The 24,605-nt window shown below is 36.1% G+C and overlaps 1 protein-coding gene across 10 annotated transcripts in view; it reads left to right on the plus strand.

The window, feature by feature from the left end:
* Positions 1 to 24,605, plus strand: part of ZNF236 (zinc finger protein 236) — a gene marked incomplete at its 5' end in the record, with an annotated part of 96,124 nt that overhangs the window by 17,658 nt on the left and 53,861 nt on the right. For 7 of the 10 annotated variants that reach the window (XM_080378516.1, XM_080378520.1, XM_080378518.1 and 4 more), the window contains 8 exons: positions 1,243 to 1,421; positions 4,593 to 4,717; positions 8,044 to 8,216; positions 10,589 to 10,735; positions 12,654 to 12,725; positions 19,075 to 19,278; positions 20,838 to 21,066; positions 22,806 to 23,078. In XM_080378516.1, the coding sequence (XP_080234642.1) occupies positions 1,243 to 1,421; positions 4,593 to 4,717; positions 8,044 to 8,216; positions 10,589 to 10,735; positions 12,654 to 12,725; positions 19,075 to 19,278; positions 20,838 to 21,066; positions 22,806 to 23,078 (1,402 nt within the window). The other 3 variants (XM_080378519.1, XM_080378522.1, XM_080378517.1) reach the window with 2 other exon arrangements.

Here is a 24,605-nt window from a genome sequence, read left to right on the forward strand (position 1 = left end):
TGCCCATGGCAGGGGGTTGGAATTCAGTGATGTTTAAGTTCCCTTCCAACCCAAACCATTCTATGATTCAATGAAACGTCATCTGGTGATACCACAGAATTTTGGGGATTTTTTTCAGGCTTAGGGAGCGAATTTATTGTCATAGCATTTTAAAAATAGTACGGCATATCTTTGTTTCTCTTGATTAAAACATTCTTGTCAGTATCTTTTTTTAAATGCACACTGGGTTGTTTTTTTTTTCTCCTGTTGATAATTCAAGAAGAGAAAAGGGAGGAGGATAAAAAACAGTTCCATTTGCAGTGATAGTCACTATTACTGAAAAATGAACTGAGACAAAAACTGTCTGAAGTTTCTTAGGCATACCAGTAAGGAATATGTAACAAGATGTGTTGCCAAAGAGATGGTGAATATTTTTAGACATTTAATCTTAACACTCTGCTTAGATTTTGTAAAATAAAAATACATTGAGAAATAAATGGCTTTGAAAAGCAAAAGGAAGTCAAATAAAGGCAGATCTTTTAGTTTTCATTGAAACAGTATTTGACTTTGATTCTTCCGTATTTTAGAGAAATGGCAGTGCTTTTGCATGAAACATTACACATATAATCTCCTTTCTAAATAACATGGAATACTCATATAACTGGAAAGTGGTGTTTAACACTGCTGTAAAATTAATTGGTTGAAGAGGTATCTGTCAAAAACAGTATGAGTCCCTATTTATTTCTGTTGTCTTTTTTGTGAAGCTATGTCAGTAGTAACTCTGGTGGGATCACTGTTAAAAAGTGACAATCTGAATCACTTTAACCAGTAAAAGTGTAAAATCTCTGAGTCTACAGTTAAGATGGTTTTGGTTAGAAAGTATTTTTTATAAAGTTTATGTAGACCATAGTGTAATGACACTGGTGTAGGTTTCTGTGTGTGTCTTGAACTAGCATACCAAGAAAGTACAAAGTGGTGATGATGGTACTGAACTGCTTGTTTCTGCTACCATATGAACTATTTCAGAACTAATTTTCAGTGGGGTTTCTTGAAATATAAATATTGCCATAAGCTTGCAGTGATTACTGTTCATGATTTATATTATGGGGCTCATAAACTTTTTTGCTTGTGTACTTTTGCTGCTGCTTGCTTGCAGCTGCCAATGTCCATAGAAGGATACGTTCATCTACTTGAGCAAAGCTTGTGCGTGTGTATTGCTGCTTGGGAATCTTTTGAAAAATCAGTCTCTATTATTTCTTTCAGAATCTTATCTGTTCAGAGTGTGGAGATGAATTTACTTTACAGAGTCAGCTGTCCATACACATGGAAGAACATCGTCAAGAACTGGCAGGCAGTAGGATCCACAGCTGCAAGTCTTGCAAAAAGGAATTTGAAACTTCCTCACAGCTAAAGGAGCATATGAAAACTCACTATAAAATAAGGTGACGATTGTGGGATTGTGACAAAATGAGCAGATGTTACTTTTATGGTGATAGCTGGGGAAGGCAGGAGTAGTGTTTCCAGTCAGCAAACTATCATGATCTATGCAGATAATTTCTTTTCTCTGGTATGCTGTTATGAAATGGCATTAGTTTTTTAAAACCTTGTTAAACTAGGTGGTTATTCTTGGAGGCTTTTTTCCCCCCTTCCTTCTGTTTTTGTGTTTAGGCACCCATACTAATCCTTGGTTCCATCTACTAGCTATTTGTAAATACAGGTTAAGTTTTCTTGATACAAAGTGATTTTTGAAGTGTGTTCATTCACGATTTTAAAGGCTAATGGCAGTACATTGAAGCAAACGTACACTAATTTTACATGGCATTTATTGTAATTGCAAAAGTCCTGATGCTTACCTTCTGCAAAGACATAAGTTATTCCTTGAAGTTTAATAATCTTTTGCAAGTGGTCCTCATCACAACTTGCTATGACTTTCTTGTAAATCTGAAAAAGCACAAAATAAAGGGAAGAAGAGGCTTAATAAATGCTGTTCTTATTTTCGGTGAATGTTTGTTTTGTCCTTTATTTCAGCTCTCTAGTTTAGCTTCAGTTTTAGGAGGGTGAAAATTCCTTTAAGTTATAAGAAAGAAAACTTACTTCTCCTGATGTAGTTTATACCTTAAGAAAGCCTGAAGTTTTGATAGGTTATTTCTCTTTCAATCTTCACTCTGTTTTTACAAAAAAGACAAGAAAATACTTTTTTAAAAATGAGAAGTATTGGCGATTTCCAATTATTTTCATTAGCAGATGATGGAGGTTGTAAGATCTTACTAGTTGTGTTCCATAAGGTTTAAAGAACTGTAGTTGTGATTTCCATTTGCAAGCTGAAAATTGAGGGTTTGAAGTATAAAGTTATGTTTGTATTGGGTTATATAAGTGCATTACATTACACACAAAAGCATTCTTTTTACAGACATCTCGTGTAAGTTAGAATGAATCAATAAAGATTAGAGGAGTGAATGCAGTCTGATGGCTGTGATTTTGAGAGAGTATTGTGCATGCTACGTTTTGACATAAATGAGATATAAGTGCTCCATGATGATTTGTTTATTTTCCTAAATGTGGATTATTTCTGGATTCATAGCTTCCTTATGTGAGATTCGCCTTATTTATCAGTTCAGATGTAGAAACATGTTGCATTTGAATTTGATAAACTGCTGTCCATAATGGTGTTTACTGTCCTTTCACCAGCAGTACCAATATAACCCACGTATGTGAGCCAGGTTAATGAATTGTGTTTCCTCTCCATTTCATCAAAAAAGTTAATGTAGCTCAGAACTTCTGTATTTCAATAGAAATGATTTTGAAAGGAAAAACAAGGAAATTCTGATATTTTTTTTTTGTTATTTAACATATTCTTCTCATACTGTTAAACAGGAAAAGATGAATTGATGGATTATTAAAAGTTAGTTTGATCTAATTTGTTTGACTGTACAGAATATTTAAAGTTCAAAGACATGTCAGTTTCATTCCTGCTTTTCAGCTTCACAATTTTTTTAGGATTTAAAATTATAAAGAGCCTTGCTCCCTTAGGTTTTTTTCATAGAGTGGTTGCACTCCCCTTTCCCAAAAAGGTATTTGTTTGGTCTCTGAATCATTTGAATGGAAAACTATTCCAAAGTTCTAATTCAAATTTAGTATCTGCCTTTTGCTAAAAAGCAAATGGTCATTACGACCCTAAATGATGAAATTCTTTAAAGGTGACCAGATCTTTAAGGGTTGTCCCTACAATTTCCTCCAAATTGAATATTATTTCCTTTAGTAAAGTGCTGCAGCTGTAGTTGAAGCAGACGTTGCTTATCAAAGAGTGTATTCTGACGATCAGGCTGGTCTAGATCTGCCCTGAGATGGAAAGAAGAGGTTGTAACATCTGTCACATGTTATTTCTCCTCCTCTTCAATCTTCAGTCAGCTTTACTCTGAGTACTTCAGTAAGTTTTTGTAGATAAAATTAATATGTGGAAGTAAAATATATTACCCACATTCTGTGCTCACTCTGCAAGATCATAAAAAGAGTTTAAAAATGCATGTAATACTTGTTTGAAGTAATTGGAAGGGAAATGTGCTTTTCTTTAAATATACTGAATATCTATGTTCTCTTAGAGTAGAAAGAGCAGCGTTTGAGCAGAAGTTTAATGATAATAATTTCCTCTGTTATGCATGAACTGTTACTTCCCTGCTATCTTTTACATTGTTACACCAACTTGTGTTTCAAAGGTGGTGGTGGTGTTTTGCACATCTGCTGCACGTTAGCTAATTCTTTCAGATCAGAAAAAATACCAGGTACTTACCTTTGTGTAATTTCAGTTAGCTTTAAGCAGTACTGACAAGTTGGATTACTGTATAAGTGTAGATACTGGGGCACTGTGGAAAATGTGGAGTACTCTATATACTGTATTGGTTTGTCCACTGCCTTCTGGTTTCCGCTTGTTTAGCTGAGTTGCGATGGTCTTAAGATCTAGGGTTTTGTTTTTCCTTTTTTTCCAACATAAAATCAGTTGTTGACTTTCCACATTGCTATTGATGTTCTTCAGCAGTCATTTAAACTAATTAATCTGCTTTGTAAATAAATGAATTTTGGGAATTTGAATCAACTGTTAACTGTGTCTCTGTGGAGAGTGTGATTTGTATTTGAGGGGCAGTGGTGAATATCTGAGGCATTACATTCTTAACCTATTCATGTTAGACTTCAGCAACTGCATTTGTACTCTAGTTAATGAGATCTTCATACTCAAGTTAAGAATTAAAGTCTTGCTATGTTCAAGCAAAAGAAATGGAGATGCGCAGAGTTGAACGTCCCCACCAAAATAATATCTGTGAAGTCACTGTATAGTTCGGGAAGAATTCATAGTGAAAATAGAGAACCTCTAAGATGTATTGATTTTATTACAGAAATAACTGCAATTATTGGTGCTTGTAGGTACTTAGAAAGGTGCTGTTTTCATTGTTCTTTTAGTATCATTAAAATTGTTTGCTTTTTTACTGTTGCAGCTGATACTATATATTGTTATCAGATTTACACTGTTAAAAATTATGAGGTAAAATAAGCTTCTTCAAAGTAATGTTTAATATTAAGATTATTTTATTTAAATTACTAATATTTTTTTTAAATGACAGGGTATCGAATACCAGATCTTATAATAGAAACATTGACAGAAGTGGGTTTACCTATTCCTGTCCTCACTGTGGAAAGACGTTCCAGAAACCGAGTCAGTTAACACGACATGTTAGAATACACACGGGTAAGGCTGTGGAAGTAGCTATTTTAGTTTGCATCTGTTTTACAAAATTCAGTTAACCTGTCAAATGCTAAATATTTTTTGCCCTGTTGGGACTTGAAATAGCATTAATACATTTGGCTTATTAGATGCTGTTACCTGCTGATTTAAAACAACCTGTATGTAATTCCTTTGCTTAGGAAACCTGTATGCTTTTTAAATTTCCAGAGGTATCTCATTAGAAACAGTTACCTTTTTTTTTTTTTTTTTTTTTTTTGAGTACTTCATAGGTTTCATTTGTTACAGAATACCAGTTTTGGTACTTAAAGTTTCAGCAGGGCCTAAAATCAGAATCATTAGAAAAGGGCCAGTCAGCTGCTCTAAATTAAGATCTTACATACTCCAGAGAATAGGTTCTAAAATTTAAAATCCCCAAAAGCATACATGTATATGAGAATGAATAATGCCACTAACATAGTGGCTTTTGGTTTTAGATTTATTTATTTAAAATTACTGCCATATATTTTCTGTACTTACTGTAACTGCCATTTCTGGGGTATCCAAAGTGAACTTGGGAGGTGATGAACTTAGATTGCAATTTTGATACTTGGAGAAGTGCATGTGACTGGCCAGAATTGAATAGTAAATGTTTTTTGCTAAATTACTCTAATAAATATGTGCATGTTTAACCCTTAAGCAATTGAAATAACTGAAAAATGCCAAGCATAAAATAATATGCAAGTTTTTGAAGTGCACAGGGGACTATAAGAACAGTTTTTAAGTTTTAGCCAGCTATACATAATATAACAGGAGTTTGGCTTTAAATGAAACCTTCGTTGAAGGTGCTCCAGTGATGTGCAATATGTATGTATTTTCCATCCTGTGAGTAAATTGCTGTTTGTCTAGTTTATAGCTAATTCAACTAGTCAATTATGTAAGCATGTAATGTTTGTATTAGCAGTCTGTTCAGACAGTGATAGGATAAGTTGCTGTTTACAAGAATGACCTTGTTTACCAAGACAGAAATCTAAATTCCATTGCATGACTTTCTTGGGAAACTTTTTAACTTTTATAGATCTAGTTAGAGAATAGTAACACAAGATGTCACCCTTGTACCTGCTCTGAATTTTTCCTGAAAGTAATATCCAAAGAAAGTAATTGAAAATTAACTTCGAGTCTATTCTCTACTTGATACGTTATTTTAGCTTATTCTGGTCAGAATGAAACAAGACGATAGTTGCTTGAGGACTTTTTTTTTAAGCTTTAAAAAGATCAAGAACATTTATAGTTCTTTTGAAGAATAAAAAGACATTTGCTGTGGGGAGACCAGAGATGGAAAATGTAGTCCCAATCTGCACATGATGGTAGGTCATCTTAAGTTCCAAGTAGCTAGCAAATAGTCATTTGATCTGTGAAGTGTATTATGACTCTGAATCTGCAGACAATCTGTCTGGCATCCAATTGCTTGAGGTACTGTAAAACATGTAGAAAAAAACTCTTCTTTAAAGAATTTAGAATGCTTAAGTCTTTAATTGTTAAAAGAGCATGTCTGTGCTACTTGTACTGCATTACATTAGTGTCTTAATTGCAATACTTCTTTTGCTCATAGCTATTAGTTTCTAGCACTTACATGCTTTGGGAAAAAAATTTCAGTCTCAGGGTTTGCAACTCCCATATTAATAACTAAGTAATGAACTCCCCATTTCCCCTCCCAAATCTGTATTTTATTGTTATACTTGAGAAACACAGAAATTCCATGTTTCCACACTAGACTTAAGATACAGTTTTTATAATGAGTTTTACTTAAATAGGCAAACTTAACCTGAAGCTATACTTGTATGTGTCCACCAGCAGCTATTAGTGGAAGCTAAACTTTTTACCTATGAAAACCCAATAGGAATTTTATCACTTTATTCCAAGATGATCTGAGTCAGTGTTCTGTATTTTAATCTTTATTAAAAAACATACAGTTAAGACCTGCAGACCTTAAAGGATCTTCAAAATCCAGAAGTAGCAGAACAGAAAATATACATTCCTTCAGAGCTCATACTATGTGAGTTACATGCTTGTAATCTATTTCTGAAAATAGCTGCTTTCATTTTAAAGTGAATTTAATTAAGAACTAATCATTCTAAACTAGATGTAATTACAGCTATATAATTAGAAGTTATATAAAAACATTGATGAAAACTGCTTTAGTGTGCATAGTATTTAGCACCTATTAATACTGGTGGAGCACACAATGTACAGCATTCTCATTGTGTTTTTGCTATAGAAAGGTGCAGAGGCAAAGTGTTAAATGTTTTCGAGGTCCTGGAGTTGTCACAGCTAAATTATTTCGTGAAAAGAAAAAAAAAAAGAAGATTAATACTGAGTTCACAGTGGAGATTTCCAGTAGTCATTTAAGACACATGGTTATAAGAAACTGAACTACGTTCTTAGTATCTGTGTGTTTAAAGTAAATAGCTTTGTAATATGTGTATGCAGTTCTATTATGTTTTGTCACTTAGAATTTCTGGGGAGTTTTTCATGCTTAATTCATTACTGTACAAATAACTGTTAAGTATCCACAGTACTGAGAACACCAGAATCAGGAAATAGTGACAGAGCATTCCTGTAACATTATTGCCTAGTTTTTCTTTAACATTCAGTAGTAATATGAACATTCTACTTAAATAGTTTTCTGAGCAGGGCTGTACAATATCTCATATAATAGAAATGTTATTTTATTGCGTATTATCAGTAGGTGGTTATAAAGAATGAATGGCTCTTAATATTTATTGGGGAGTGGGAACCATTGGCCATTTTTGCAGTGTTGCTGTGAGACTTTTTGATTTTAGACTAAATAAAAGGTTAAGTTTTTAACTGTTAGTTATTTATTACTGTCCATTCCACCCTCTGGTCCCCTGTTTGTTTCTGTGCAGGTATATATGCATTTTATGGGATTTGGTGTGAAAGAATGGCATGTGTAGTTTTCGTTTTGTTTTCCCTTTTTTCTTTTCCTCCAGTGGTTTTGAGTAACAATTTGATCTGGCAAACCACGAGTTGAGGGAAGCTGTTCTAGATAGTTGTTTCATACAGGTTTCATTTATTTTACCCCTTTTAACTGATAAACATCAACTAGGTCGTAAAAGTTTTTCGCTAAGCTTCATCAGAGTAGATGCCAAGATGGTCAAGGTAAACAATGTCATTGTCAAAACATGGAATAACGTATGTTTGTGTGTGTGTCTGTACAGATCTCTATATGCAATGTTTTATTTTAGCTGATACAATTTTTCATGGAAATACAGGAAACTGTTAATGTTTATGTAAAGCCCCTTATCCCACCTCTTCCTTCTCTTTCCTTTCAGGTGAAAGACCTTTCAAATGCAGTGAATGTGGAAAAGCCTTTAACCAGAAGGGGGCATTGCAGACCCACATGATCAAGCACACTGGTGAAAAACCCCATGCTTGTGCCTTTTGTCCTGCAGCCTTTTCTCAGAAAGGCAATCTTCAGTCACACATACAGAGAGTTCATTCAGAGGTAAATACAATTATTCATAAAGTGGTTGGTGCTAATATACTGCTTATTTCATTTTCAGTATTTAAATTGTCCTGTTTGCTATTCTTATGTTCTCTGGTGCTTTCTGTAGCCAATGTAGGTTTACTGCTGTAGTATAGGTTCCAGTTTGTTGGTTTTACCTGTGGGCTTTTCTAAAATAGCTTAACCGGAATAAATGTGTACTTAGGATAATTAGCAAAACCTTCATTTACCATTGTCATTTCAGAACATTGATAGATTAATAAATGATTAGTTATTTCAGGTGTATAAAAATGTACCTATGTCAGTCTTGGGAGAATGAGGGCTAGAATCAGATGAAAGTAAGCCAAAACCAGCAAAGCAGAAAATGGTGAAAAATTTCAAGGCCAAACAGCAACCCACAAGCTCCATCATAGAGCATACTTGCAAATTGTCTTTGAAGTATATATATTGCTTCCTTTTTCAGAGGTTTTTCAGTTATAGGTAGAAAAAATTACAAAATGAGATAAAACATTGTTGTCTCTGACCTCTTCATGCTGATTTTTTCTTCTTTGTGACAGACAATTTTAAGATTCGAAAGGTACTGCTATGCTAATGTAATATGATCCTTTGAGCAACATTGGCTGTGCAACTTTGTTCAGCGATTTCCTTGCTGACTCTAGTGATTTGTGGTTGGAAATGCCAGTAGAAAGAGACCTAGTTTTGATTTGGAAAGTATGAAGTGACAGAGGCAGCTTTTTTCTCTTTTTTTCCTGCATGCAGAATATCATCCCTGCTTTCACTCTTTCCCCTAACTCTGAGATTTGCTTTCTTGTTTTCCATTTTGTGTTCAACGATAGATCTTATTTATTGGATTCTTTTTTTACTAAGGACCCTTTTAGCATGTTAGTTTCTTACTTTTAGGATGCGTCTTAGCATATTAATGTGTTTTAGTGGTTTGTGTTATGCATAATTATATATCTCATATGTTTATGTTTTATATAACTTTGTGACTAGTCTTCCTCACTGTTCACAGGTCCCTATATGTGATAGCTTTTGCTACGTAAAAAAATGCACCAACATGAATTTCATAATTTACACTGATTTTTTTTCAGTACTACAAGATTGTTGGGGATCAAGCCAAAAATATTTTCCACTTTTTTCTCATCTTACTCTTTTTTTCGTAAGAAGCTGGGGGGGGGGCAGGGGGAAGGTAGGTGTGTGATAAGGGACTTGAAATGTTGTCTCTTAATTACATCCTTTGCAGTGTTTCATGATCCTGAACCTATATTTTAGTTACTGCTTTGGATCCTTTATAGATATTTTTTTTTTTCTTGCTGTCACTGTGTTTCCTCCAAGAGTGCATGCAGAACTCTGTTAATTCTTTATTTTAGCCCAAGACAGTCACAAAATAACATTACAGGTGATAATGAACCAGCTTGATTCTCACTTCCTATTCACCGTTTAGTTGTACCAGTGTTTTATTAGTTAGTGCCTCTTCCTGAAAGTCTCGGTACCAGTTTAAGTTAATGTCAGAAAATAAAAAAGTCCATGCTATATTGCAAGCAGTGCAGCATGTTTCCTTTTGAAGACACTGTTGTTCCCTATATATTGAAAGTACTGCCCTGGATCTTACTTCTGTGGGATAGGCAGAGGAGGAGGGGGAAGTGAGGGTGGTTCTGCTTTAATTACCTCAACCCCTTGGCCTGAAGCACCCAAGCAAATTGCTGCTGATCACTTTCTCATCCTGCATGTTTAAATTAAGTACAAACTATATATTAAACATCCCTGCCCTTCACCATTTTGGGTTTTTTTGGTGGTTTGGTTTTGTTTTTTTTCATGGAGTCCCTATGGCCCAGTCTGTCTTGCCTTCATTCTTCTTTGACCTGAAAAGTGGATTTTTTTTTTTCTTGGAAATTTGCAAAAGTAAACAGAAGAGCCAAAATTTGAAGATAAACTATCTACATTTTTTTCTCTTTGTGTTTCCACATTTCTGTTTGTATTATGTATGATGTTAACATCTTCAGACACATCTTAATTGACAAAGTTGCATTTTGGTTTTCTTTCTAAGCATGTAACAGTAGGAAAGTATAAGGAGGGAAAAGTCTGAGGCCTCATTTGACAGATGACATTTGTTTTGCATTCTGGTGCTTCCTGATATTGAGGAGTGGTAATAGGAGATGACAGTCACACATGTAGATGACAGTTGACTTGATATCCAAGAGACACCAGATAGATCCATAACTGGGTATCAGTAAATATTTCCTAAAAAGGAAAAATACACTGTTTTACTTCCCATAATCCCATAGTGTATTTGTTATGTGGATAAATAAAGAAAAACATAGTATTTGGTAGATGTAGGCAAAATTTACTTAGTTACTTTTGTTTTACTGAAGGTGAAGAATGGCCCTACATACAACTGTACAGAATGTAGCTGCGTCTTCAAAAGCTTGGGTAGTTTAAATACACATATCAGCAAGATGCACATGGCTGGTCCACAGAATTCTGCGAGCTCTTCAGCAGATGTGTCTCATGTTACAGCGGTAAGCTTTGCTCAGTATATTGTGAAAATGCTTTTAAGAGTTTAATTGGGTGTAGATCTTCATTCCAGTAATTCTTCAGATAGGTTAGAACTAAAAGGCCTGTAGCTGTCTCTTGTAATTTTACATTTTGTGCAATTTCTGGAATTGATTTGCATGATTACATATTGGCAGTATGTAAATTGGCCAAGTATATGCAAAAAAGGGTTTAGAATTTGAGGGTTTGGTTGAAAATACAGCAATTGAATTCTATAACTAAGTAAACTATAGCTAAAGTGCTGACAGATTGTGTGGGTAGGAAAGGTTTCCTCTCCAGATAACATAAAAATAATCGAGAAGTTTTACGGGAACAATGAAGTTTAGAACTATTCGTATTATATATATTGATTTCAACTAATTTTCAGAAATTGTTCATGTAATTCTAGTCCCTATAAGCACATAGTGGATTATTCTTCTTCTGAGTATTTCTTATAACTGATTTTAACTGTTAGCTTCTTATATGACAGATGATAAGGGAAAAATGTTAGCTGTATTGGAAGCACTAAATATTTTTCTTTCTTTACCAAGGTACAAGAAGGAGCTAAAATTCAGAAAGTGCTTCTGGATTCCTAAGATTTTTATTTTTATTTTTTTGAACCAGTGCATATTTGATATATTGTAGTACTTTTTTTGGGTCTTTGGATAGAACTATCTTTTCTACCTTTATTCCGCTCTGTTTTGCATAACTTCCAACTTTCATGCTTTAATGTTCAATGAATGACAAGTAACACCAGACTTTGAAGAGGAGGGTTAAAATTTAAAGTCTTAACTCCATTGTGCAGCCGTATCTTGTTGAAAACAAGTGTCTAGTAGTGTTTGGAGAACCATTTTGAGTTTTTTTTATATTTGATAATTTTTTTTTTGTGGCAGATGCTGTTTGTCTCTTCAGGTTAATTAATTTTTTTTTTTAAAAAAAAGACTACTGTGTCCTGTTTGCTTGCAAGTACATGTAATCTCTGGTTTTGTACATTTCTACATTCACAAGCCTAATCTTAAAAGCAGGATGGAAAAGAATTCCTTCGTACTACCTCATGTTTGCTTCCTCTGGCCAGCTCTGTTTTTTCTTGTTTTGGTTTGCTTAGGTATTTTGCATTTACATTGCATACAGCAGTGTGCTGGTATTATCTTTGCTGCATGATGCATACTTCTCTGCTTGCATGAAAGTGGGGAAAAGTAAATACCTCCATACAATATATAAGCAAAATGGGAGAAATTTTTTTTTTCTAAAAACAGATGCCTAGAATTTTAACAAGGAAGAACAAAGATAACTGACAAGTCAATTTCATACTAAGAGTGTTATGCATTTTTATTTTTATATCTGAAACTGCAGATACATAATGATTATTTTTTTTATTGCTATAGAAAGATGCACTAGCATTCCTAGATTAGTACCAACTTGTTCACTCTGCTCAAAACTTGCATAGCTGCTTTAACAGCAAATGACCAGTATAATAATTCTGTTCTGAAGTTTATGATCAGTCTCTGTCATCCCTCGTTATTACCTGGGGATGAACAATGATTATGTCCTTAACAAATACATGTTCCAAAAGCTGAAGTTTCCTGAAGTGCTGTGCTGCTGAATAGTAGTGTGATACATGAGTACATCTCGTAAAATATGCTTACTGTAAGGCTGTTATTTGTCTTTTGCTGAATCAGTGCTTATAACCAAGTTGTTGGTTTCTGTAACTTGTGTTATTTTAACATAGATAAGCTATGAAGCAATGTTACTGGTTCAGTGTACATTTGTATCTCTCCCACGGGCTCATTTCCTAGTCTCCATATTGTGGGAAAATGAACAGTGCTACCTTTCTGTGTGATATTAGCGATGTTTTTCTTCTTTTTGTACAAAGGCTTAAAGTACTTCCTTTTCATTTCTTTGTAGGACTCTGTCACGCAGCCTTTAACAACATCCCCTGCTAATCTTTTGCAACCTGTTGATAACAAGTGGAAGAATGTAAGTCTAGAGTTTCTGTCATATCTTTGTGTCAAGGCTGAAAGTGGGAGAAACTTTACAGTGTTGTAAACTTTCATTGAACTGATGAAAAAGGGTATGGAATGGTCCTCTGTGATAAGTTGTTCAACTAATACGTGAAGGCAAGCTTCTTGGTGAATGAAGAAACATTTAGAATGAAGAAACTTATTTAGAAACAGAACAGGTCTTGAATGGATTATATATTCCCTCCTGTGTTATATGCGCATGATTTTGCATGTAATTTTGTTCATTAGTTCCTCAAAATGGAGACAAATACTCTTGTGTATAAAAAGACCAGGGGACAGTAAGGACTCTTAAAAATACTGGGTTATCCTGCCTGTCTGACTTCACAGGGATACCGTGGTTTGGGTGGGGAGGGAGAGACCTGTGTTCATTTTGGTTGAGCCGGTTGGAGTTGAGGCAGCAGTGGACCCATGGAACTCAGGAAAGGCCCGTGGAGCTGGAGAAGGATGATGCAGGGCTAGCTTTCTGGAGCCCAGTAGCAAGCAGCGTTGATTCATGTGCGAGTCACGGTGAGAGTAGTAGCATGTTTTGTTGCAAATATGTAGCATATTGTTTGTCAGCAGTAGGTTGCAGCATGGTGTCTTAGTGACAGACTAATTTGACTTAAGTCCTCCCCTTCCCAACTTCAGCCACTGATCATAGTTTTGTGTACTAGAATCCACAAAACCAAGGACTAGGAAATGTGGCAGTATTGCTTTGAAGTCACCATAACCAGTCTGTCCACTTTTCTTTTTATCTTTTACTGTGAATTCAGTGTTCCAAGACCAGTTAACTTAGAGCAGAACTATATGAACTAATTGATTACTAATATTTGCTGTATTAGATAAATAGTTATACTGTGTTTCTTGCAAGACTTTACAGAGTATTAAAAATGGCTGTTCTTCAAAAGTAGTTTTTAAAGTAATTTTTCATTTTCTTTTTAACCAATTGAAACTATTTTCCTTGGTAAAAGAGTGGTATCAGAAGTGATGCCTGGTTTTTAGGGAGGCTCTGTGTGTGAAAGCACAGGCCTAAAAAGAACATCATCATCCATTAGGATACACTTCACTGAAAATATACTGGATTAAATGTACCATATTACATATGCTAGGGAACATTATGAAGCAGATTATCCTGAGTGTCATCACGTGGCATGTGCAGGACAGCCTGGGGATCAGGCTCAGCCAGCATGGAGTTATGAAAGGCAGGTCCTGCTTGACTGACCTGATCTCCTTCTATGCCAAGGTGACCGGCCTGGTGGATGAAGGAAAGGCTGTGGATGTTGTCGGCCTGCACCTTAGTAATGATTTTGACAGTCTCCCACAGCATTCTCCTGGAGAAACTGGCTGCTAATGGCTTGAATGGGTGTACTCTACGCTGGATGAAAATCTGGCTGGCTGAGTCCAAAGAGCGGCAGCGAATGGGGTTACCTCTGGCTGGTGGCCAGTCACAAGTGGTGTTCCCCAGGGTGCAGTACTGGGTCCAGCTCTGTTTAATGTCTTCATCAACGATCTGGATGAGGGGATCGAGCGCACTCTCAGTAAGTTTGCAGGTGACACCAAGTCGGGGAGGGAGTGCTGATCTGTTTGAGGGTAGGAGGCTCTGCAGAGGGGTCTGGACAGGCTGGACCGATGGTCCAAGGCCAGTTGTGTGAGGTTCAACAAGGAGAAGTGCCGGGTCCTGCACCTGGGTCACAACAACCCCATGCAACGCTACAGGCTTGGGGAAGGGTGGCTGGAAAGCTGCCTGGGGGGAAAGGACCTGGGGGTGGGGGTGGACAGCCGGCTGAACACGAGCCAGCAGTGTGCCCAGGGGGCCAAGAAGGCCAATGTCCTGCTGGCCACACTGCTTCAGATACCGGCCAGGATGCTAAGGGAAGTGGTCAACCCCCTGTACTGGGCACTGGTGAGGCCACATCTCGAATCCCATGTTTAGTTCTGGGCCCCTCACTGCAAGAGGGACACTGAGGTGCCGGAGCGTGTCCAGAGAAGGGCAGCAAAGCTGGTGAAGGGTCTGGAGCACACGTCTTAGATGGAGCAGCTGAGGGAACCGAGGTTGTTCAGCCTGGAGGCTTAGGGGAGGCCTTATTGCTCTCTACAACTGCCTGACAGGAGGGTGTAGAGGGGTGGGTGTCAGTCTCTTCTCCAAGGTAACAAGCAACAGGACAAGAGGAAACCAGGGGAGGTTTAGATTGGGTATTAGGAAAAATTCCTTCACCAAAAGGGTGATCAAGCATTGGAACAGGCTGCCCGGGGAGGTGGTGCTGGAATCACCACCCCTGGAGGCATTTATGTGAGTCGTGTAGATGCGGTGCTTGGTGACATGGTTTAGTGATGGACTTGGCAGTCCTGGGTTAACAGTTGGACTTGATGACCTCACAGGTCTTTTCCAACCTAAATTGTTCTATGATTATGCTCTGTGATATTCCTAAATACTGAAATTTTACAAAATTACAGTCTGCATATAGTTATGCCAGATTTATTTTCCAGAAAAGGAATGTGAAAATTGCCTAGAATGTAGTCTGTCTATTCATATTGGTATTGTAGAAGTCACTTAAAAGAAAAAAAAAAAGATATTAAAGTTCAAGTCTTGCATAGCATCTCCCCCATTTCTCTACCCCTACTCTCCTGTAAATTGACTTTGTTTCATGTAGGGTGGTTTGTATTCAAAAGCTCTCCAGCAAATAAACTTCCAGAGAGAAACTGATGGCCTGCCGCCTTCTTAAGAGTCAAGAGGATGTTTTTGTCTTTTTTCATTGAATCTGAATGTTGAAATTAGGCTCCTGTGTCAGGATGTCATATCGTGTGGTTCCCTGTACTTGATGCAGAGTGCCATGTTTTTTTTTCCTTAGTGGGAGGTGCCAGTTCAGAGCAATGGATCCCATTGCCTCCTTCTCCTGGAATTGGCTGGTACTCTTGCTTACCAAGTGATAAAAATGGTCCAGTTCCATCCTTAGTCTTAGCATCTTCAAACTTGTTTCTTTTCCAGAGAATGACTTAGTAACTGCTGAGCCGCCAAGCAGTTTAAGTGTGAACCTTTACAATGTCAACTTCAGTCTCAGTGTGGTGGATTTAGGAAATGAAGCAAGGAGAAGCCTGGCTTTCTAGTCTAGCAGTTAGAGCAGAAACCTCCTTCTGCTTGCTAGAGTACCTCCTCTTCTTACAGTAGTAACTATACTGTAAGAGGTGTGGGAGTCCTGTGGAAAAGGAGTGCGTGGCATCACCTCAAAGCTAATGCAGACAAACCTCAATGCTAAAGTGAATCATCAGCAACTTTTTTACATGTTTTCAGATATTCTTCCCTTGATACACTGTCTGCTTGTTTCTGTGCCTGCAGATGCACAGCCTGCTTCTTGACGTGCAGTTGCTGTCATCTGTTGAACTAGGATAAATGTCAGATATTTCTGTTTCATGTTTAGTAGAGCTAGTTGCATCTTTAATGGTTCTTTGTTTTCCCCCTTGTAATGGAGGTGATAAAAAGCATGGTTGTTTTGTATTTTCACATAGAATGGTGTACTAAAATTGTGAGGCACCATGAGTAAAACTGAGAGAACTTGTAAAAGAGGGACTTGGGGAATCACTGTCGTGACTGTGTTTCTGATGGGGTCCCTGAGGGATTAAATCTTGACTTAATGCTTTATCAATGACCTGGAAGAAAATAAAAAATCATCACTGATCAAAGTGATACAAAGATTGAGGTAATTTATAAAGAGGACAAATCACTGATACAGAGTGATCTGGATTTCTTGGTGAGCTGGGTGCAACAAGCAATTTATTTTCTAATATAGCTAAGAATAAAATCACATACAGAAAAACAGGAAAAGTAGGCCACATTCACAGCACAGGAGTTCTCAAGGATTTTGAATTGCCCTTATAAATAGGCATGAAAGAGGTAATAATAGATACATCGGCTGAAAGTTAGGTTTTCCTTGCCTGGAAAGACTAGTTTTGGTCTTTTTATTTAGAAAAGAAACTTTGCATAGAAACAAAAACGTTTTATGTCCTCTGTATTTCATTCTGGCAATTTTTGCTTTTGTCATTTGACTGTTTATAGTGTTCACTATTCATGAACTTGTGTTCAAAGATATAGGAGGAATCAGAGCCATCAGAATTCCTGATGTATTATATGATGTGTTTTATTATTGAAGAGGTTCAAGGTGCATTTCCTATTTTTGCCCATCAAATAAAATACTGAAGGATGACTTGATCTGCTGTTTTGAAGAAAAGGGAAAAATCTGTAATCTCTCTAATAAAAAAGAAAAGTTCTGAGGGTTGAAGCCAGACGAATTCACACTTTGAAATAAAGTATGGAATTTTAGTGTGGATAATTTACTGTTGTGGCAGCTTGTTGAAGTTGGATGGCAACAGAAAAAGTTACCACAATAAATTACTTGATTTAAAGAACTGCTCTAATTTTTGTACAGTTATTTTAATTGAAGGAGTAATTCATTCAGAGCAGTCACGCAGCCTGTGTTAAACAGCAGATCAGACAGACTAAGGGTGATTACAAGGTCCACTATTCTAACTGAACAAATGTGGAATTACGAGGTAGTAAAATGCTTCATTCTCCATGCTATTTTTAAAATCTGAAATTTTTTATAATGAAAAGGGTATCTTTATAGTAATGGTAACAAATGTGCGTATGTTTATATTCTTTTTCAAAAAAGATAAGCTCCATGAGACTGTATGTAAACTGCAGTATAATATGTGAACACACTGGCTAAATACATGTACTACTGTAATTTTCATGTCAATGATACTGAGCAGTTCCTTCATTAACAATTCTTTTCTTTCTCTTTGTAAAGCCTGGGAGAATTTTATAGCCTTTTAGTGTAGGCTTCCTGCTTTACTGAAGAGTTCTCTGCATTCCATTCCAAGAAAATGAATGAACCCTATAAAGAGCTGCTACATGCTTTGCTTCAATTCCTGTTTGTTGCAATGAAGATGGCATATAGTGTGTTTTATTTTGTAAAATACGTACTGAGATGTTTATAGCACTTTTGCTAAATTGGAATCTGAAGGGATGGAGTCTTTCCATCTGTCCCACTGGTGAGGTGAAAAAAGACAAACTAATGGTTAAATTGGCAAAATAGCAAGTGCTGTTCTCACAGGCATGTCAGAGAAATGAAGTAAGGGTTTGTTTTATATAATCTCATGAGACAGCATTAAGAACACTTCATCACATTTGCACGACATAACTTGAGTCAAGACAATTTTTCTTAATATGTTTCTTTGTAACCATCCTTGAATATGGTGACAGTGTAATTTTAACTGTCCAGTGTAGTGTGTCAGTATAAAGAAAATCTCAGACGATTTTTCAGATTGGGAGAAATATTACAAATGTGAAGCCTAAGATTATTCTTTGTTAAAAATGATCTGAAAGAAGATAGCATTTTATATATATATATATATGTGTGTGTGTGTGTGTGTTTGTGTGAGTGCATATATACCTGGAAGTGATTACTTTTAGAGAACAGCAGTGAACATTAGAAGCAAGTATCCATTGTGTTCTACAAAACAGAATTATGTGGCTAGCTATTATATAAATATATATTTCTCTTCTGCAGTGAAGTAAGTGAATGCAAGCAGTGATTTCAGTAATGGTATACTTATTTGATCTTTATTTCTGATTTAAAAAAAATTCCAAGGCTTTTTATCACTTTTTTTCTTCATATTTGTTTTTAAGGTAGCCTAAGATAGAATTATCAAATCAAAGATAGAGGTTTGACTTTTAGACTTTAAGGTTTTTTTCATATGTTGGCAGAGCTCTGTGGGTATTTAAATTTGTAAAGTATAAGGAAATTATTTTAAAGCTAAGAGATACAGAATATTTGAAGTTGAAGGGGAGAAGTTAGTAGTTTGTTTCTGAAAGGTTTTGATGTAACAACACAATTTCATGCAAAAAAATCTCAGCTAATAAAAGCTTATTTTTCCAAAGGACTTGCGTTTGTTAAATGTGAACTTCAAAAAGATGACCATGTTAGTGCTGTTTGTTTTGGAATTACTTTTCTTGTAGCCTCTACATGCGGAATTCAGTAATTGATCCTGTGTTTTGTAAACTGGTTGAAGGTTCAGTAGTAAAAATAAACTTAATTCAAGCTGCAAGCTTAACAGTTTTCACAGCTTAGAACTCCAGAAAAGGGATATACAGAAACAACTCCTTAGTGGAATGAGCAGGTCTTGAATGACAGCTCTGTATAATCTTTATGTCTTAAACAAGTGGACATCCTTGCGGTAGACAGTTAACACCTTTCAGATAAGGGAGCCGAACAGGTGAGTTCATACATACTTCTCATCTTCCTTTACAAATGTACTGCTATATATTTCAGGCCACACATTTTCGGTCTCCACTTCTTCAACAGACAGAAAACCAGGTGTCCTCAGCTGCTGCTCATCAGGGTCAGCAGGCTGTAACTGATGTCATCCAGCAGCTTCTTGAATTATCAGAACCAGGTCCTGTAGAAAATAACCAGCCTCAACAACCTGGTCAACAACTCAACATTGCAGTGGGAATCAATAGAGATATTTTGCAGGTAAGAGCTCCGTGTTAGAATAACTACATTTCAGTGGTATCTTTCTTGCTTTTATTTTGTTCTGTCTTGTTTATTTGTTCTTGATATTTTCAATGATAGCATTTCTTCTGCATTTCTAAGTGATTTTATCAGTCAAGAAAGAATTCTTTAATCACCTGACCAAGTATCTTTTCTGTATAATATTACAAAAGCAAGATTATAAATATTGATTATATGACCTAGAAGAAAGCTTTAAGTGTACAGATGTATACCTGGACATTTTATGGATAACTTTGGCTTTTTTCCTGTTGCCTAAGATGGAGCTTGTCACATGTCCTAAAGTTATGCCATGCTTAAAACTTGATGACATTTAAGAGGGGAAAAATGCTTCTATCTGGTTAAAAAATAAGAATGTATATGGGGCCTTTATCCTGTTCTAATTAAAAAGGGCTATTTGGGTATTTCCCAGCTGTGCAAGAAAATTCCTTCCTAGGTTGACCAATGCTTTTTCTAACCCATTATTCTGTCCTTGATACTGGCAGTAGGAGATGCAATGTAGCAGAAGAGATGCAGGGCAGTAATTCAACTTTCTATGCTTGTTCTGCAGCCTCCACTGCATAAAGGCACAAACAGAATGGAACAGGGCAGAGAATATTATTCTTTACTACTGACGGTAGCCTGCTAACCTTTAAGCTATTTTTTTCATATCTAGTTTTTTGAGTACCATTTCCTTTTGGAGGACTTCAAATGTTACTTGTAGCTATGTGCAGGTTTACCATGTTATCTGTGATGAGTTCTCTGATGTCTGGAAGGTGATGTGTAGTTGCAGCAAATTACAACATGAAATACTACTATTAACTTGATAGCTATTTAAAAAAAAGTGGGTTGGTTCTTAAGTTATTGTATGAGCATTTAATCACTAATCTTATTGTCGTACAAACTAAACAGAATGGAGTTTTCTTCTGAGCAATGAAATATCTACACATTCCTGCTGAAATGTGTGTTTGAAGTCCTTGATCCAGAACCTTTTTGGGCACAATAGTATCCATAAAGGTGCCTGCACTCCAGTCCCTTCTGGGTGTACATGAAAAAGGGTGCATAGCTCTTGTTTCAGTCAGGTGGTTATTGGTGATTTGTTACAGAGGCTTTTGAGCTCTTCCAAGCCTTTATTTGGTTTAACGTCCTTCATTTTTCTTTATACCATCTATGGCTTTTCCAGAAGCTGATGGGCTTCAAATGTGACTTTGTGGCGATATATTCTCTCATGTAGTAGTCATAAGAGGTGGCTATATATTCCTGGCAAATGATTCTGTAGAAATAATTGACACTTTTCTGAAAGGTAGCTGTTGGCACATGTATTAGTGCAAGAAATGCAACTTAAAATCTCACAGACAATCAGAACTCAGTGTTGTGTAAGAATGTGTTTGGAAGTTTGAAATCCAGCTGGAATTCTGGGAGGGTGAGATGTATAATTCCTTTAATTATATTTGCATGATATGTTTTAAATAGTTGTTTGAGAAAAGTTGGGTAAACTGTGGAATGTTTCTTTTGTAATCTGTAAGTTTTTCATTCTCTTTTAGCAAGCTTTAGAGAACAGTGGGTTGTCTTCGATTCCCGTCTCTGCACATTCTACTGACTGCAGCCAGACTAAGACTCCTGGAGCCCAGGATCAGAACCCAGACATCCAGACTCTCTCAAATAATCAAGCTGATTCTAATAATACCGAACAAGATAAAGAGCAAGAGAGTACAGATAAACTGGATAAAAAAGAAAAAAAGGTTATTAAGAAAAAATCATCGTTTTTACCTGGTAATGTGGCCACTGCTTGCTACATTTTGTGCTTTAAGGACTGTAGTATTTATGAGTGTGTTGATGGCTTTACAAAGGGATATCCAAAATGTATTGTGTATTAGTTATGAACTTAATTTACTCTTGTCTAAAACACAGCATGTGTATAAGTTATGATTAGTAGTATTTTTAACTTTCATTATACTGATACAAAAACATGTTGGAATGGCATTAAGTGAAATTAAACTGTTAAATCTTCTGAGTTTAGATCAGTGGAGTTTTTGGAAGAGGACTAAACAGAAAGAACGTGAATCTTTTTTCCTTTTTTTCCAATCATCCTTCTCTGAGAAGGACTGTGTTTTCACAGTGTGTCCCAGAGCAGAGTTCTTGCAAGCACTGTTCTTTGTCTTTGGAAGTGAGGCCTCGCAGAGGCAGAAGTGCAGTACTGCTGCCTCATGCAGATCTCCACTGATCTAGGCCGTGTAAGGAAGGATGAAGGTTGGCATTGTCGATGATACTTCATGGCACCTCTGTTTGGAATCACACTACTGATGTGATATTGTCACCATAAATACATGTTAACGTTCCACCTCCATACTGTATTGTGTGTATGCAAGCCTGGATTTTGTCTCTGTGTGCTTAAATGCAACTTTAGTGTTAAGGTAGCTCAAGCTTGAAGGTTGTTAGAAGTGGTTTGTTCCAAGTATAGCCATCATACTTTAATGGCTGGCCTGGTGGAGACAGTGCTATAATAAGCAGTCATTGAGCTCTGGCTGTAGTATCTTCATAGATACATTGATACTGCTTTTTCCTTTGCAAGGGGTGTAGAAATTGATTAAAGTTGAAAACTCATCTTGTCCAGCATAACTCTACTAAAAATCAGCATTAATTCTTTCCTCTGGTACTAATAACTATTTTGTTCCTGGTGTGTAACAGTAACAACATTTTTAACTCTGCAAATAAAAACAAAAGTTTACTGCTGTACAGTCAAACACAGCCGCCTTTATTTTTTGATAAAATAACTTCAGTTTTGTTGATGTGGTTTACAGAAGAAACCCACTACATGAACAGATGTAAATGAGCAAATATCTGATTGAACAACTTATATGAATTAAAAACCCAGTAGGATTTAGAAGATTCTTTTGCCATTTTTGTTGAGAAAAGCTATGCTGTTGCTTTAGGACAGAGCTTAGGGTTCTTGGATCATAAAACAACTTTTGTGAAAAAGTGGCCTTAAATTGTAAATCTTTCAGACTTCTTATGGAGTTTTTACTCCTTTAAAAATTTATAAAGTCTAATTTGTCTGAATTTGCAGAAGAGAGGGCCGTATAAAATATCTCTTCCAGTTAGATAACTCTTTAGTGCTTGAAATAGTTTGGTGTGGTTATGGTTGAGGAGTTATATTAATTGTTGGGTAATTTTGTGTTAGAAATGGTATTTATAAGTTACCTGGTATATTATATTGCATTAAAACTACATTCTGTATTTCTAAGTGGTGTGCACATTGCATTTGTTCTATTCTCTGTAGTCAGACATTTTTAAGGTTTTTTTTTTATCTTCTTCATTTTCAGTAGCATAAAAATGTTTGAATTTCAACAGGATTCTCTTGGGTTTCGTTTTTGTCATTCCAGCCCATCATTGTTTTTGTGAAGTAGACAGTATCTGGTAGAGAAGTTAATTGTTCACAAAAATGTGTTGTAATGGCATCTATTTTGCAAAATGTTTTTGTGACATATTCATTTTGATGTTCTTTATTTTAGGTTCTGTACGTGAAGAAAATGGAATAAGGTGGCATGTTTGTCCGTATTGCTCTAAAGAATTTAAAAAACCAAGTGATCTAGTGCGTCACATTCGCATTCATACTCATGAGAAGCCATTCAAGTGTCCCCAGTGTTTCCGCGCCTTTGCTGTTAAGAGTACTCTGACAGCACACATAAAAACACATACTGGCATTAAAGCTTTCAAGTGCCAATTTTGTATGAAATGCTTTTCCACCTCAGGGAGTTTAAAAGTTCACATTCGTCTACATACAGGTAAGGCCTCAAAACTGCTGTTGTATTTTCTAGGATGTGGATGAGACCTTGAATGAAAAACGACAATGTGAAGCACTTAAATTGTAGAGATGTCTATCATGTCATTGACATCTATTAAAGAATGAACTGTTTTTAGTGTCTTACATGATGAACTTTTATATTTTTGTTTTAGCATTTCATGGCTTTGAAACTTGGGGCTCTTAGAAAAAACATGGACATTTAATTTTCTGCTGATGAGTCAGCTGTCGCTCCTTTTTAATACCGCTATTGTGAATGTATTTAATTGGGCTTTCTAAAGACTCACGCTCTTAGAATTTGAGTTCTGATTTTACTTATCCCCAGTTATCTTTTGTAATTATTCTGCATCTTTGCTGCCCTCCCATTCCACATAGTTTTTGGTAATTTCACTCAGGACTATTTCGTTACTTCCCATTTTATCTTCAGCAGTAACATGTACTTCGTGTTTTCACCAACTTACCTGCTTTCAATATCTTACACTGCATATCCTAAAACTTCTCTGTTCTTAATGGTCCTTGTTCACGTCATATGTGATGTCTTCAATACCTGTTTTTCTGTGGCTGAACTTCTATCCTCTGTATAGAGAAAAATTGATTTTCTACTCTTGGTGGACTACCTAGTTGTTTTCCACTTTTCTTTTCTTTCTTTGTTCTTTGCAGGTAAGTAAATTTTCAGCAAGATAAGCTTGTAAAAATGTGCTGTTCTTTCATTTCACTCCTGTTTCTGTATTTACGTTATGCAAAAGTATCATTCATTAGCTGCTATGTGTGTTTGGTGTTCAATATGTTTTATAGTCAGATGACTTTAATCCATGAAATATCAATGTTGGATTCATCTGCAGAAAGTTTTTAACTTTCTTTTCTGTAAACTTGTAAAGCAGTATTTTTGCTGTTACTTTAAAGTCAACCTTTATTTATAAAGAAGTCAGACTTGTTCAAAGTTGCAAAAGCACTAGGTGGCTTGAAAAATAGGTAGTCCAGTGTTCGTGGAACTCCAGCATGTATTTAGCCATTGTTCAGCACACCTGTTTTTCCTGTCTGATGCGTTTTCTTCCTCTCTTTAGCAGGTTAGGCTTACTGGGTCAGGTTAGAGGTTCATCTAGCCCCCATATGCCATCTGTGATGGCCGTGTGTGGAAAAGGGGAAGCCTGCATTAATGCTGTTTAGCAGTGTACAGCTAGCTTCCAGTAATCTTTGGGTTGAGGGCTTTATGAAGCAGGCTGTACCTCCGCACTTAGCAAACAAATTGATACTGAACCCATATGAACTTAGTACTATAACAACCTAACTAATGAATCCAAATGTTGAGCTACATGTTGAGTAAAGTACTTTCTGTTGATTCTGCTTGGTGGTTTCATATGATGTTTAAGTTACTGTATTGTGAAGCATGGTTCATTCTTATTTCCTGTGCGTTTTTTCTACCTACAATTTTTATAGAGCTTTCTTGATTATACCCAGTCATGTTTCCTAGCCTTCTAAATCCAAGATTTCCCCTTGAGCAAAAGCTGAA

The sequence above is a fragment of the Falco punctatus genome (assembly GCF_963210335.1).
Source record: "Falco punctatus genome assembly, chromosome: 3".
Taxonomy (NCBI): Eukaryota; Metazoa; Chordata; class Aves; order Falconiformes; family Falconidae; genus Falco; species Falco punctatus.